The sequence below is a fragment of the Schizophyllum commune genome, assembly GCF_000143185.2.
Source record: "Schizophyllum commune H4-8 unplaced genomic scaffold SCHCOscaffold_6, whole genome shotgun sequence".
NCBI lineage: Eukaryota > Fungi > Basidiomycota > Agaricomycetes > Agaricales > Schizophyllaceae > Schizophyllum > Schizophyllum commune.
In genome coordinates, this window is record NW_026089543.1 from 2,213,198 (window position 1) to 2,225,832 (window position 12,635).

A 12,635-nucleotide genomic window follows, 5' to 3' on the forward strand; every position below is an offset into this window, starting at 1 on the left:
ATACCGAACGTTGACCGCACGACCGCGTCAGTCGTCAGACGCTACACCGACGTCCATGACTACAATGCAGAATGGGGCGTATAGCACCCGACTCGTCGATGGAACACCAACGTTGACGGTCAGAGACATCTGGTCAGACCGCCTCTGCATCCGACTGGGTTGGTCAGCTTCGACGCGCGTCCTTGCGTCGTTCCACTCGAAGGCAACGCGTACACGGAGATGAAGCACCAAAATACCCGAATTCGGAATTCCATACAATACTTACTAATACAATAGCCTGCCGCCCTCCGTCCACTGTCCCACTGACGCGTCCTTGCCGTCGTAGAGGATACAGTGCTATATCTCCAGGTCGGCAGGCTCCGTCGACCGAGGAGACCATCATGCAGTACCTCGCAGACCTAAAGCCCATTCAAAGAATCGGCGGACAGCTCGCTAGTTTCCCTCTCGGGGGTCGTCAATTCATGTGCAGGCTCGACTTCTCACACCGCTCGAAGGCCTTCGATAAATCGTAACGGTGCCAGGGTGCGATAGGCCAGACGGGTCCATTCGAAGTCGGCAGGTATGGGGTTTTGATTTTGTGCCTTCATGGACAGAATCAGCGAACGACCACCAGGTTTGTGTGCAAACTACTCACCTCGTCTTCAGATGGAAAAACATAGGCAGGTCATCCTCAGCCTTGTCATCGTCGGATTCATTCTGAGGATCCTCGTCTGGATTGATCTGGCGGTTCAAGACGACCTTGCAATGCTTGCATCGCGCTTTGCGGGCGAACCCCAGGTCGTGCTTCCACTCAGTGCGCAGGAGGTCTCGCGAGCCACAACCGCGTCCTTCTCTTTCACCAACTCAAGATTGGCGACCGGGACGCGGGGTGGAGTATACCTGTCGAGAATGATCAGCCTTTCCCATCGACTCGACAAAAGCCCACTCACCGCCTCTCGCCACCATATCACCGACCGCTCGCACCCGTGCTTCCTCTCCCTCTTCAATAACCAATAATCCTTCTTCTCCATCTCCTCCATTGTAATCGTCTTCGGGTCTTCCCCAATCATCTGAATCAACTGTTCCGCGCGACTATGCACCGCCAAATCGAAGCTCAAGTACTTCGCCGTCCAGGAATCCAACACCGTATCTGCGACTTACAACTCCACCCCGCGCGTTACCCGATACGTGTCGAGGATCTCTGGGTCCCCGTAAATCTTCCGGCACGCGCCTGGCGCCTTCTATGCGAAATGTGTTGTCGCCACTTTGAGGGAGGCTCGGAAAATAGGCTTCTCGAGAGTATCGCTCATTAATTTGACGGGCGCCGCGTCGCAGGACTCGCGCCACGCCTTGGCCTGCGCGAGGTTATGCTTTTTGGAGAAGGCCTGTACGTCTGCCGCCTTGATCGGCCGCTCAAGCAGTTGCTTGTTGACGACCCGCTGAACATCCGGCATTGCCGCAACGTCCCCAAAGCGAGGGAGGATCGCCTCCTCACGAAGGCCTGCCACTTCTGCATGAACCCGAACCGCGCGCGTAGGGACGCATCCATCTCCCTCTCTAGGCGCTATGCTTTTGCCTATCTGCAAGAAGCGGTCGACGGCGTTCTCGATTTTGAGCCGGGCGTCTTCGGCGAGGTAACGGTCGTTGACGATCTATTTCTTCTCGAAGATGTCCATGTTCCGAGTCTCTGGTGACTTTGTAGGTCGATTATGGTGGCCCGAAGCGCGCCCCATATACCATATCCAGCGGAACTTCCTTGAAGACGGATACTCGCGGTCTTCTCCGGCGCTACTTCACTTCGCAGGAGCTTGCGGAGGTTACTGCTGCTTCTAGTACTTACTGGAGCGGTGCATCGCTTCTGTCATTTCTTGGGTGGCGCGCTTCGCGATGAGATCTTTGCCCGTGCATTCTTGGTGATAGCCGATGATTTCGCACATGCTGGGTTATTCTGTCTCTTTGACTGTCGCGCAGACTTGCGCTGTGACGAGGGGCTCATTGCTTGCGGTTGAATTCGGTTACAACACGGTCATGTGGGGGGTTCTGGCTTGCTGGGAAACCAGACTCGCAGCACGGGTGCGTCCTCAGCTACGTGGAGCCGGCGAACGAGGGCGGGTGTTGATGGTGGTGGTCGAAGCTGAAATGCAAACAAGGTCGCGTTGTGATTTGGGCCACGCCATGTGCGTCGGAGAAAGCCGAGCCAGTGCTCCTTTTGATTGCCGGAGCACATGGCGCTCGTGACCAAGTCGTGACTACGCGACTGTTTCTGCATCTCAACTCCAACCTTCATCATCTTCCAACGCTTTCCCGCTCTGTCCCACCGCCACCTCCCTGATCACTAACTACAAGGCTCATTTCTGCAGCATCACCGACCTTGCGCGTGCCTTATTTTACACGTGACCGCGTTTGCGCCACCGACCCCAATACTTTGAAAGCTGGCGAGAAGAGGAAAAAAGACAATATCGATAATGAGCCGTAAATCGACTGCGAAGAATGGTCGGAAGACCTCGTCGCGAGGCGCGCCCACGAGGAAACGACAGAAGCGAACTGACGATCATGTAGCCACTGGCACGAGGCTCGACGACACGAACAAGCGCCAGACGAAGATGCGACTCTCCACGTTCGAGCGGCTTCCATTGGATGTGCTATATGAGGTGAGTCTCATCCCGCCAAGACTCAGTGTGCCGTTTGTAACAATACCGAAGATATTCTACCTCTGCCATCCCCATGCGCTGCTGCAGCTCTCGCGCGTGTCAGAGGGCTTCAGACGAACGATACTGGACCCTAAGTCTGCAAGGATCTGGCGAACGACCCTTTCAAACATCGACAAACTACCTTTCAAACCTCCCAACGTGAGCCTGCCTCGCTTCGTGCATATCCTGTTCGATGATTTCTGCTTTGTGAGTGTGCTGCTTGCTGTGATCGCCTGTCGCTTACCAGACGCTGCAGTATTGCGCGCGGAGACCAGCCACACACTTCGCTTGGATGGCGCTTCAGAAGATGTGCGAGACGTGTCTGCCAGTACAGTACGCAGCACTCACGACGTCACGTATACTATCTAACATTGCGCCAGATTTCCCAACGGAGATGACCTGGATGAACGATGCGACCTGGTCAAGGACAAGTTCGTATGGCTTAAATCGATCATCCCTTCCATGCCTTCCAATACGAGTGTCATCTGTAAGTCGCTTTACCTCTTTGACACACTTATGCATGTCCTCAACTTTCTTTGAGGCGGGAATCGGTACTCTCTCGATATGCTCAAGAGATGCAATGCAGCGTACACAATGCTCAAGCCCAGGGATGAAGTTTGCAACCAGTTTCTTTTTGAGAGGCAATGCCGTATGAAGGAAAAGAATGAGGTATGCTTTGACTGGTATTTGACGAAGGTTGCCTCACTACAAGGTATATTGTAGGAACGGTATCCCATCAAGAAGTGGCTGGAAGCTCAAGCCGCTAGTCGTGCTGCAGCGCGAGCCGAAGAACTCGAGGAGATCCATCATCAGCGGAGTCTATTGTGAGTGCCGTCATATCGTCAGCCTCGAGGGCCGCAAAGCTGATATTTGTGCCAGCATCAATCATAAGATGTTATCCAGTAACTGGGGCTCCACGCTCGCCATGTCGCCGGACAGCCTCAAGATTCTCGAGCGACGATGGATTCAACAGGATACCGAACTCACGGAATACGGTTGGGACAATATCAAAGACGACGTCAAACGCTTCATGCAAGAGAGCACAACAAGATCCCCTCTACAAGAGGAAGATCGCGCCCTGCGCAAGAGGTACGAGCAAGTGGCGAGTGAGTATGAGGCATTCCTACGCGAACAAGAATTTCGCGCCATCCTGCCCCGTTTCGAGGATGTCGCGGCTATGCCCGATGTTCAGCGCCTCGTCAACGAGCGGCCACTTGACCGCGACCTTGAGAACGCCGACATTTGGGCCATCTTCGAGAGGCGTGATCTCGCGCAAGGCAAAGTGTGGCGCAACTCCTGCGACGCGGCCCTCCTCGGGCTGATGAGGGAAGCGCTCGGCATGCATGTCTCTGCAAATGACCTGAGGCTAGCAACGACACATTTCTCGTGGAAGGCTCCCGGCGCCTGTCGTGAGCTGCTCGGGTATCCCGAGGTCCTCGACACCCACAGGGTAACGCGCGGGGTGGAGTCCTACGGCGCTAACACCGTTTTGGATCCGTGGACCGCGAAGTACTTGCGCTTCGACCTGACGGCGCACGCCCGTGCGGAGCAGCTCATCAAGATCGCCGGAGAGGACCCGAAGACGATTACGACGCAAGAGCTGGACGACAAGAATAAATGGTTCGAGAAACGCACAGCGAAGACGAAAACTCCAAGTGAGCGTCATGTGATGCGATGGCGCGAAGCGGTAGGAATGCTCGTGGATCAGTCGTAGTCCAAGCTCATTGCGCCCACAGGTCTACTCTACCCGGATCCGAGTCGCCAACCTCGTCCTCGCCAACGCAAAGGACGCCGCCACGGCGCGCCATACTCTCCTTCGCACCGAGTGGAAACCCGACCTGTCGTTCTGCCGTCGAGTGCGATGTACGCACTGCGACGCAATCTTGACCCGCCAGAACTCGCCCGACCACGAGCTGCACATTATCCTGCATCTGCAAACGAGGTGCGTATATCTTTGTCTGTGGCAAAATAGGAACATCGAGCTTCTGACCTTCTTTGTAGGCATCGTATCAAGGTCCCCACGCCGGTCGACTTCGAAGTGGATCCCTTTGGTCCGCGGCCACCTGGCACCGTCACGATCCAGTCGAAGTGTTTAAGATGCGCACAAGACGCCCGACCTATGCATGAATCGGTGGCCGATGACGCAAGACATCGAGCACAACTGCCCACTTTCGTTACGCGCAGCACAGCGCAATGACAACCTCGGCAAGACGGGTAATGATATCGGACGCTGTATACGGTGAGTGATCGTTGATAGACGGTGCTTACGAAGGACAGAGGTGGTCACTCCATCGTAACGGCAAGTGGTCCTGTATACAGAACATTTGTTGGAGTACACTCGGAGTGTGCCCTGTAAACCTGCTTTTGAATATCAACTAGACAACCTGTGATCAGAAACAGTTTAGACAACCACCCTTCGATGGCATAAGATGATCCTACCTCAAGCAGAGGACGAGCCTGAGTTTACACGGGCATGAAGACCGCCTCTGCATGTGCTATTCAGTCGAAAAAGGAAATCGGATGGTTGATTGGCAGCGCCCGTCGATCACCGCGGATCAATGCTTCCGCCGAGTCGGAGCGCCAGCGTCGCTCAACGTGTTCCTCAAGCAGCGAGCTCGTCTACCCGGTCCCCAGGCTCTCATGCACAGAAATACGATGCATATACATAGGAACTTCTCGAAGGCCAGCCGTTGCCTCTCACCGCCATGGCAGACCGCGCGGAGTCTCTCAAGTCGGAGCTCACCACGGTGGAGAAGCAGCCCGACGCGGCTGCGATGAAGACGGCGGAGGTGGGCAGGAAAGGGTGCGTCGGCATGCTTCATGATACGGACGCGCCCTAACGTTGTCTTCAGTTTCCTCGGACAAATATTACAGAGCAAGCCTCCTCCGCCTCCGACGGGCGACATCGAGAATGCGCCTCTCATACCAGAGAAGACAGCATCCTGGCTGTCCATCCTGTTCTTCCAATGGATCACACCGATGCTCGCCCTTGGCTATGCGCGTCCCCTGGAGGCCTCCGATCTATGGAGGCTTCAAGAGAGCCGCATGTCTGCGCACACGGCGTCGCGTATCGTTGAGTCCTTCGAGCGACGGCGCGCGAAGGCCGAGGAGTACAACAAGCGCCTAGCCGCAGGCGAGATCAGGCCACCATTGCGCAAACGGCTGCTATGGTCTGTCCGCGGTCAGCGAGAAGCGCAGGAACGCAAGTGGAGGGAGGTCGACGGCAAGCGCAAGCCCAGCCTCGCTCTGGCGCTCAGCGATGCGATCTTCTGGTGGTTCTGGATCGGCGGCATCCTCAAGGTCATCGGCGACACAGCCCAGGTTACCAGCCCCCTCCTCGTCAAGGCCATCATCAAGTTCGGCACGGATTCGTACGCGGCGCACCTTCGAGGGGACAATAGCGCCGCGCCACCCATTGGCAAGGGCGTAGGCCTCGCGGTCGGGCTTTTTCTCTTGCAGTTCGTCGCGTCGCTGGGAACGCACCACTTCTTCTATCGGGCTGCATCGTCTGGTGTGTTGTTGCGCGGCGGACTCATCACGGCTATATACTCGCGCTCGCTTAAGCTCACCAATAAGGCGCGAAGCACTCTGACGAACGGCAAGCTCGTGAACCACATCTCGACCGATGTCTCTCGTATCGATATCTGCGCTAGTTACTTCCATATGGTGAGCGTTCACATACCCTCTTGCCGCACTCCTCTTATCACCTTCAAACCAGTCCTGGACCGCCCCCATCCAACTCGCCATCTGCCTCGCCCTCCTCATCGTCAACCTCGGCCCCAGCGCCCTCGCCGGCTTTGCCCTCTTCTTCCTCGGCTCCCCGCTCCAGACCCAGACCATGAAGGCGCTCTTCAAGCTCCGCAAGAAGAGCATGGGCTGGACGGACAAGCGCGCGAAGCTGTTACAGGAACTCCTCGGCGGCATTCGCGTCATCAAGGTGTTCAACTGGGAGGCGCCGTTCCTGAAGAGGATCGAGGAATACCGCAAGCGCGAGATGGGGTATGTGAGGTCGTTGTTGATTGCGAGGTCGGCGAATTATGCGGCGGCGTTGTCGCTGCCGGTGCTGGCGTCGGTGTTGGCGTTTGTGACGTGCGTATGCCATTCTTTTGTTGCTCAAATCAGCTTGAACTTACTCTTCACAGTTACTCACTCACGGGTCACGCCATGGACGCCGCCAATGTCTTCTCGTCGCTAACTTTGTTTACACTCCTCCGGATGCCTCTGATGATGCTGCGTACGCCTTCTACCCTTCAGCCCGCTCACTGCTCACTGACCCTCTCATCACTTCCAGCGATGTCCCTCAGCACCATCGCGGACGCCACGAACGCCGTCAACCGCCTCACGGACGTATTCACCGCCGAGACCTTCGGCGAGACGCAGATCCACGACCATGGCATCGCGGAGGCTCTCATTGTTGAGCACGCGTCGTTTTCTTGGGACGCTCCGCCGCAGGAGGAGGAATCCAAGGGCAAGAAGTCGACAAAGGGCCAGCCTGCTCCAGTCAAACGACACGCGCCTGCTGAGAAAGCGGCCGACCCGAAGCAGGAGGAGCCGATCTTCCAGGTCAAGGACATCACCTTGTCTGTCTCGCGCGGCCAGTTGGTCGCCATCGTAGGATCGACGGGGTCGGGGAAGACGGTGAGTGGCTCCAGGCTGCCAGCATGGTATGGTGTGCTCATTGTTGTGGTAGTCCCTCATCCAAGGTCTTGTCGGCGAGATGCGCAAGACGGAGGGCACGGTTATTTGGGGTGGGTCTCTCAGCTACTGCCCGCAAAGCGCTTGGATCCAGAACGCCACCATCCGCGAGAATATCTGCTTTGGCCGGCAGTTCGAGGAGAAGAAGTACTGGGCCGCTGTTCGCGATGCATGCTTGGAGCCTGATCTTGACATGCTTCCGAACGGTGACATGACGGAAGTTGGAGAGAAGGTAGAAGCATAACTTAACTGCGAATCCCACATCGTACTCACCACTTCTGCAGGGTATCTCCCTCTCTGGCGGTCAGAAGCAGCGCCTGAACATCTGCCGTGCCATATACGCTGACGCCGACATCACCATCTTTGACGACCCCTTCTCTGCCCTCGACGCTCACGTCGGCAAGGCCGTCTTCCAAAACGTCCTCATGAACGGCCGCCTCGGCAAGACGCGCATCCTCGTCACGCACGCGCTTCACTTCCTCCCCCAAGTCGACTACATCTACACCGTTGCGGACGGGCGCATCGTCGAGCGCGGGACGTACGCCGAGCTGATGTCTAACAACGGGGACTTCTCGCGGTTCGTGAACGAGTTTGGGACGCAGGCGGAGGAGAAGGAGAAGGAAGAGGAAGAGGGGATTGTTGAGGACGCGGAGGGGGCAGTGAAGGGGAAGGCAGCGGAGGCGGCCGTGGTGAAGACGCCGAAGAAGAATGTGGCGGGGCCGGGGATCATGCAGGAGGAGGAGCGAAGGACGGGGGCGGTGTCGACGGAGATCTATGCAGAGTATGCGAAGGCGGCGCATGGGTATATCGTGATCCCGTTACTGCTGGCGTCGTTGGTGCTTCTGCAAGGCACGACGGTCATGTCTTCGTACTGGCTTGTGTGGTGGCAGGAAAAGTGAGCGTTTGGTCCGTATTGCATGTGGAGTCACGTTAACCTGTTCTTTCAGTACCTTCAACCAGGGTGCGGGATTCTATGTGAGTCCCGCCGCCATACGTCACTTTTACCGCTTGACTGACACCACATAGATGGGCATTTACGCCGCCCTCGGCGTCGCGCAGGCCGTCACTCTATTTTTCATGGGCTGCTGCTTCGCCATGCTCACCTACTTTTCCTCGCAACGTCTCCACAAATGGTCCATTCAGTCTGTTCTACACGCGCCCATGTCGTTCTTCGAGACCACTCCGCTTGGCCGCATCATGAATCGCTTCTCCAAGGACATCGACACCATCGACAATACCCTCGGCGAGTCTATCCGGATGTTCGCCAACACGTTCTCTGGCATCTTGGGCGCAGTCATCCTGATCGCTATCGTTCTTCCGTGGTTCTTGATTGCGGTGGCGGTTGTCATGCTCATCTACCTCTATGCGGCGACGTATTACAGGGCAAGTGCGAGAGAGCTGAAGGTTCGCGGACTCGGAAAAATTACTGAGCCCCTCACTGAAGAGTATTTCTAGCGTCTCGATAACGTCTTACGGTCCTCGGTGTACGCTCACTTCTCGGAAAGCTTGTCCGGCCTGGCGACCATCCGGGCTTACGGTGAAGCGGAGCGGTTCAAGAAAGACAACGAGAAACACGTCAACATCGAGAATCGGGCGTACTGGCTCACAGTGGCGAATCAACGCTGGCTCGCTATCCGCCTGGACGCGATGGGAGCGACGCTGACCTTCGTCGTGGCCATACTCGCGGTGGGAACCCGCTTCTCCATCTCGCCCTCACAAACCGGTGTGGTCTTGTCGTACATCCTGAGCGTCCAGCAGTCGTTCGGTTGGATGGTAAAGCAGTGGGCTGAAGCGGAGAACAACATGAGCTCGGTCGAACGCCTGGTACACTACGCGCGCGAGATCGAGCAGGAGCCCGCGTACTACATCCCGGAGAACAAGCCGCCTGCGCCCTGGCCGTTGAAGGGCGAAATCGAGATGAAGGACATCGTCATGAAGTACCGCCCGGAGCTGCCGGCGGTGGTCAAGGGCGTGTCGATGAAAATTGCCTCCGGCGAGAAGATAGGCATTGTCGGTCGCACTGGCGCTGGCAAATCGTCGATCATGACGGGTACGTTCGCTCTCCTTTCACATGGCACGGGTTACTGATCATCTTGCAGCACTCTTCCGTCTGGTTGAGCTATCGTCCGGGTCCATTGTCATCGACGGCGTCGATATTTCCACTGTAGGATTGGCCAACCTTCGTAGTGGTCTCTCCATCATCCCTCAGGATCCATTGCTCTGTGAGCACTTTCAAGTCTTGTCATGGTAGACGCGTGCTCACACGGCTTCACAGTCTCTGGCACCCTTCGTTCGAACTTGGATCCCTTCGGTCTACACGATGATGCGAGACTATGGGACGCGCTCAAGCGTTCGTATCTCGTTGAGACTTCGAAGGCTGATGACGGCAATGATATCCCCGAGAGCACTCTCACTCCAGTGAACCGATTCACGTTGGACTCCGTCATTGAGGATGAGGGCAACAATCTGTCCATAGGACAGGTGCGGAGGCTTACTCTCTTCCTTATGGTCAGTCCGCTAACGCCATCTGCAGCGATCATTGGTATCTCTGGCTCGCGCTCTCGTCAAGGACACCAACATCCTGATCCTCGACGAGGGTACCGGTCTGTTCATTTGTATTTTTCACGGGCAGCCAGTGCTCACACAAACACTAGCATCCGTCGACTATGAGACCGACAGGAACATCCAGGACACCATCGCGCGGGAGTTCAAGGATCGCACCATCCTATGCATCGCCCACCGTCTACGGACCATCATCGGCTACGACCGCATCTGCGTGATGGACGCTGGCCGGATAGCGGTATGCCTCTTCTTACGCTTGACGCCATGGTCTATTCAACTGCTTGCAGGAGTTCGACAGCCCCGCCGTCCTATTCGAGAAGTCGGACGGCATCTTTAGGAGCATGTGCGAGCGCTCGAGTATCACGCTCGAGGATATCAGGCTGGCTGCGACAGGCCGTGCTGATGAAGAGCTCTCATGAACGCACAGCGCTGCATAGCTACGTTTATTGGAGAGGACAGGGGCGGACATTACCTTTTGGAATGGACATTATAATAGTTACGCGACTAATACAGCACTACCTGGCGAGTCCGCCAAATATTTAAGCACACTACGTAGCACTCTTAGCGTGTCTCTCTGTCTTTCACTTACCCGTCATTCCCATTACATCTGTGCACATCGTTGTACATGCGCGAGTGATCGTGGGAGCTGCGACACATGTGCATGAGGCCTGAGGCAGAGAGCATAAGGGCGCACCAGCTTTGCAAGTTCGCAAGTGGGCATTAAATTGCCAGACATGACTTCTCGTGAGTAGCAACTGCCCTGCTGACGAGCACAAAGCTAGGCGAATTCAAGTCAGGCTGGGCTTCTGTTGAAGGATGAATTGAGGTCACTTTAGGGATGCAGACGTTACGGGGAGAGCGATGAATCAATGCAGAGGATGATAAATATGGTACATTATCCATACATGCGCCGCGCCGGCAACTACCAGTCAGTCACCAGAACCTCACGCCTTCGGCACCCCACCTGTACCGAAGAGCTCCAAGTGAATCCTTCCCTCGTCGACCCCCAATTCCTTCAAGCCCTTTTGCATATCCACCATGAACTGCTCCGGACCACACACGAAGTACTGCGCAGTCGCGTCCTTCGCGTGCAACTGCTTCTCCGCGTCCAGCTTGCCGAGCTCGAGGCGGCCTGGGACATCGAAGTCCTGCCCCTGCACATCGCCCGCGCCCGGGTGCGAGAGGAAGAAGACGGGCTGGATGCGCGGGTTGCGAGCAGCAGCCGCGCGCACGTGCGGAGCGAAGGCCCGCGCGGAGGTCGTCCGCGCGACGTGCACCCACGTTATGGGGTGCGCGGTCTCGGCGGCGGCGAGGGAGTTGAAGATCGAGAGCAGGCACGTCAGGCCGACGCCTGCGGCGAGGAAGACGATGGGCGCGGTGGGCGCGACGGCGGACTCGTCGTAGAAGAAGTCGCCGTAGGGGTGCGAGACGCGCAATACGTCGCCGGGCTGCTTGTGCTTGTGCAGGAGGTTGGAGATGTAGCCAGGGTGTGCGGGCGCGGCGGGGTCGCTCATGTTGAGCCCATCCTCCTGTGAGACAAGTTAGCAAGCCGCGTATGAGGGGTGTGCGGAGAAGCAGATGGGTAGTGAAAAAGAGTAAGAGAAGACGATGGTACTTACCCTCTTCACGCTGATGCGGTAGTAGTCGCTGCGAGGCGCCTCGCTGAGCGAGTATTGCCTCGCCTGCAGGTGCGAGAGGTCTGGCACCTCGGTCTGCACAGAGATGTACTGTCCGGGCTTGAACTTCGGGAGAGGCTTCCCATCGAGGGGGACGAGGTAGAACGACGTAATCTCATCCGACTCCTTCTCCTTGCGATCGATCTTGAACTCGCGCCAGTCCGCCCAGCCGTCCGCGCTCTTGTACAGGTCCGCCTCCCGCGCGATCATGATGTTGGCAAGCTGCCAGTACGCGGCGGCCCACGCGTCGTGGATGTCCTGCGTGAGCGCGTCGCCGAGGATCTCCTTCATTGCCGCGAGCAGGTACGTGCCGACGATGTTGTAGTGCTCCGGGCGGATGTACAGCGACGCGTGCTTGTGGCAGATGAGCTCGACGGCGGGACTGAGCACGCCGAGGTCGTCTATGTTGCTCGCGTAGGCGTACAGCGCCATCGCGAGCGACTTGGGTTGGTGGCCGTTGTGCTGGTTGGAGGTGTTGAAGATATTGTTGAGCTCCTTGTTCTCGCGCAACATGTTCGCGTAGAAGCGGCTCGTGATGGTCATGCCATGCTCGGCGAGGATGGGCACAGTAGCCTTGATGATTTTAGCCTGCTCCGGAGTCAATGACATGGTTGTGGCTGGCAGAGTAGTGGTGATGGGTACGATGAGGGGTGAGGTGGAATGTAAGTGTAGGCCGACGCGCAGGCTTCCCTCTTATATGTGGCGCGCATACCCGGCGACGGCCATGCCCCCGCCTCGTCTTTCATACCGAAAACGGAAGTTTTTGTTCCTCGATATCCCGCATCGTTGTAAAAGCCCGCCGCTGATTCGCCAGAAAGTGGCGAGGCCAGAGGCGAGGACCGAGCGAGAACACTGCTCCGCGCGCGCAGCGGGACCGGAGAGGTGGTCGAGCCTCTGAGCGAGGGGCACGCGGTCGGGGCAGTCGTTTGCATGTTCGTAAACGATCCCCGCGGCGAGTGGGGGAGGAGAGGTCTGACAAATGCTCCCGCTTCGAGAGGAGCAAGAAAGAGGGCCCTTCCCTTGGCAATATTGC

The 12,635-nt window shown here is 57.0% G+C and overlaps 4 protein-coding genes across 4 annotated transcripts; 2 read left to right on the top strand and 2 right to left on the bottom strand.

Moving 5' to 3' along the window:
* Window positions 1-454: 454 nt before the first annotated feature.
* Window positions 455-1,049, bottom strand: SCHCODRAFT_02668216 (uncharacterized protein; the record flags this gene model as incomplete). Its single annotated transcript, XM_003031567.2, has 4 exons — window positions 455-581; window positions 635-710; window positions 773-879; window positions 964-1,049. 4 exons carry the CDS (start codon window positions 1,047-1,049, stop codon window positions 455-457), a joined length of 396 nt encoding a protein of 131 aa, XP_003031613.1.
* A 297-nt stretch (window positions 1,050-1,346) lies between these two features.
* On the top strand, window positions 1,347-5,027 carry SCHCODRAFT_02543144 (uncharacterized protein; the record flags this gene model as incomplete). The annotated part of the gene is made up of 11 exons (XM_050343619.1): window positions 1,347-1,613; window positions 1,682-1,811; window positions 2,539-2,630; window positions 2,682-2,876; window positions 2,926-3,002; window positions 3,050-3,156; window positions 3,211-3,338; window positions 3,393-3,493; window positions 3,549-4,356; window positions 4,406-4,611; window positions 4,671-5,027. 11 exons carry the CDS (start codon window positions 1,347-1,349, stop codon window positions 4,864-4,866), a joined length of 2,307 nt encoding a protein of 768 aa, XP_050200207.1. The 3' UTR covers window positions 4,867-5,027.
* A 212-nt stretch (window positions 5,028-5,239) lies between these two features.
* Window positions 5,240-10,572, top strand: SCHCODRAFT_02627190 (uncharacterized protein). The gene is made up of 15 exons (XM_003032004.2): window positions 5,240-5,472; window positions 5,522-6,335; window positions 6,388-6,758; window positions 6,812-6,903; window positions 6,961-7,307; window positions 7,360-7,596; window positions 7,649-8,259; window positions 8,312-8,339; window positions 8,391-8,768; window positions 8,820-9,414; window positions 9,464-9,586; window positions 9,640-9,845; window positions 9,898-9,967; window positions 10,019-10,164; window positions 10,214-10,572. The coding sequence occupies exons 1-15, from the start codon at window positions 5,375-5,377 to the stop codon at window positions 10,343-10,345; spliced, it is 4,248 nt and encodes a 1,415-aa protein (XP_003032050.2). The 5' UTR covers window positions 5,240-5,374; the 3' UTR covers window positions 10,346-10,572.
* A 298-nt stretch (window positions 10,573-10,870) lies between these two features.
* Window positions 10,871-12,211, bottom strand: SCHCODRAFT_02502203 (globin-like protein; the record flags this gene model as incomplete). The annotated part of the gene is made up of 2 exons (XM_003031566.1): window positions 10,871-11,455; window positions 11,546-12,211. The coding sequence occupies 2 exons, from the start codon at window positions 12,209-12,211 to the stop codon at window positions 10,871-10,873; spliced, it is 1,251 nt and encodes a 416-aa protein (XP_003031612.1).
* Window positions 12,212-12,635: the final 424 nt, after the last annotated feature.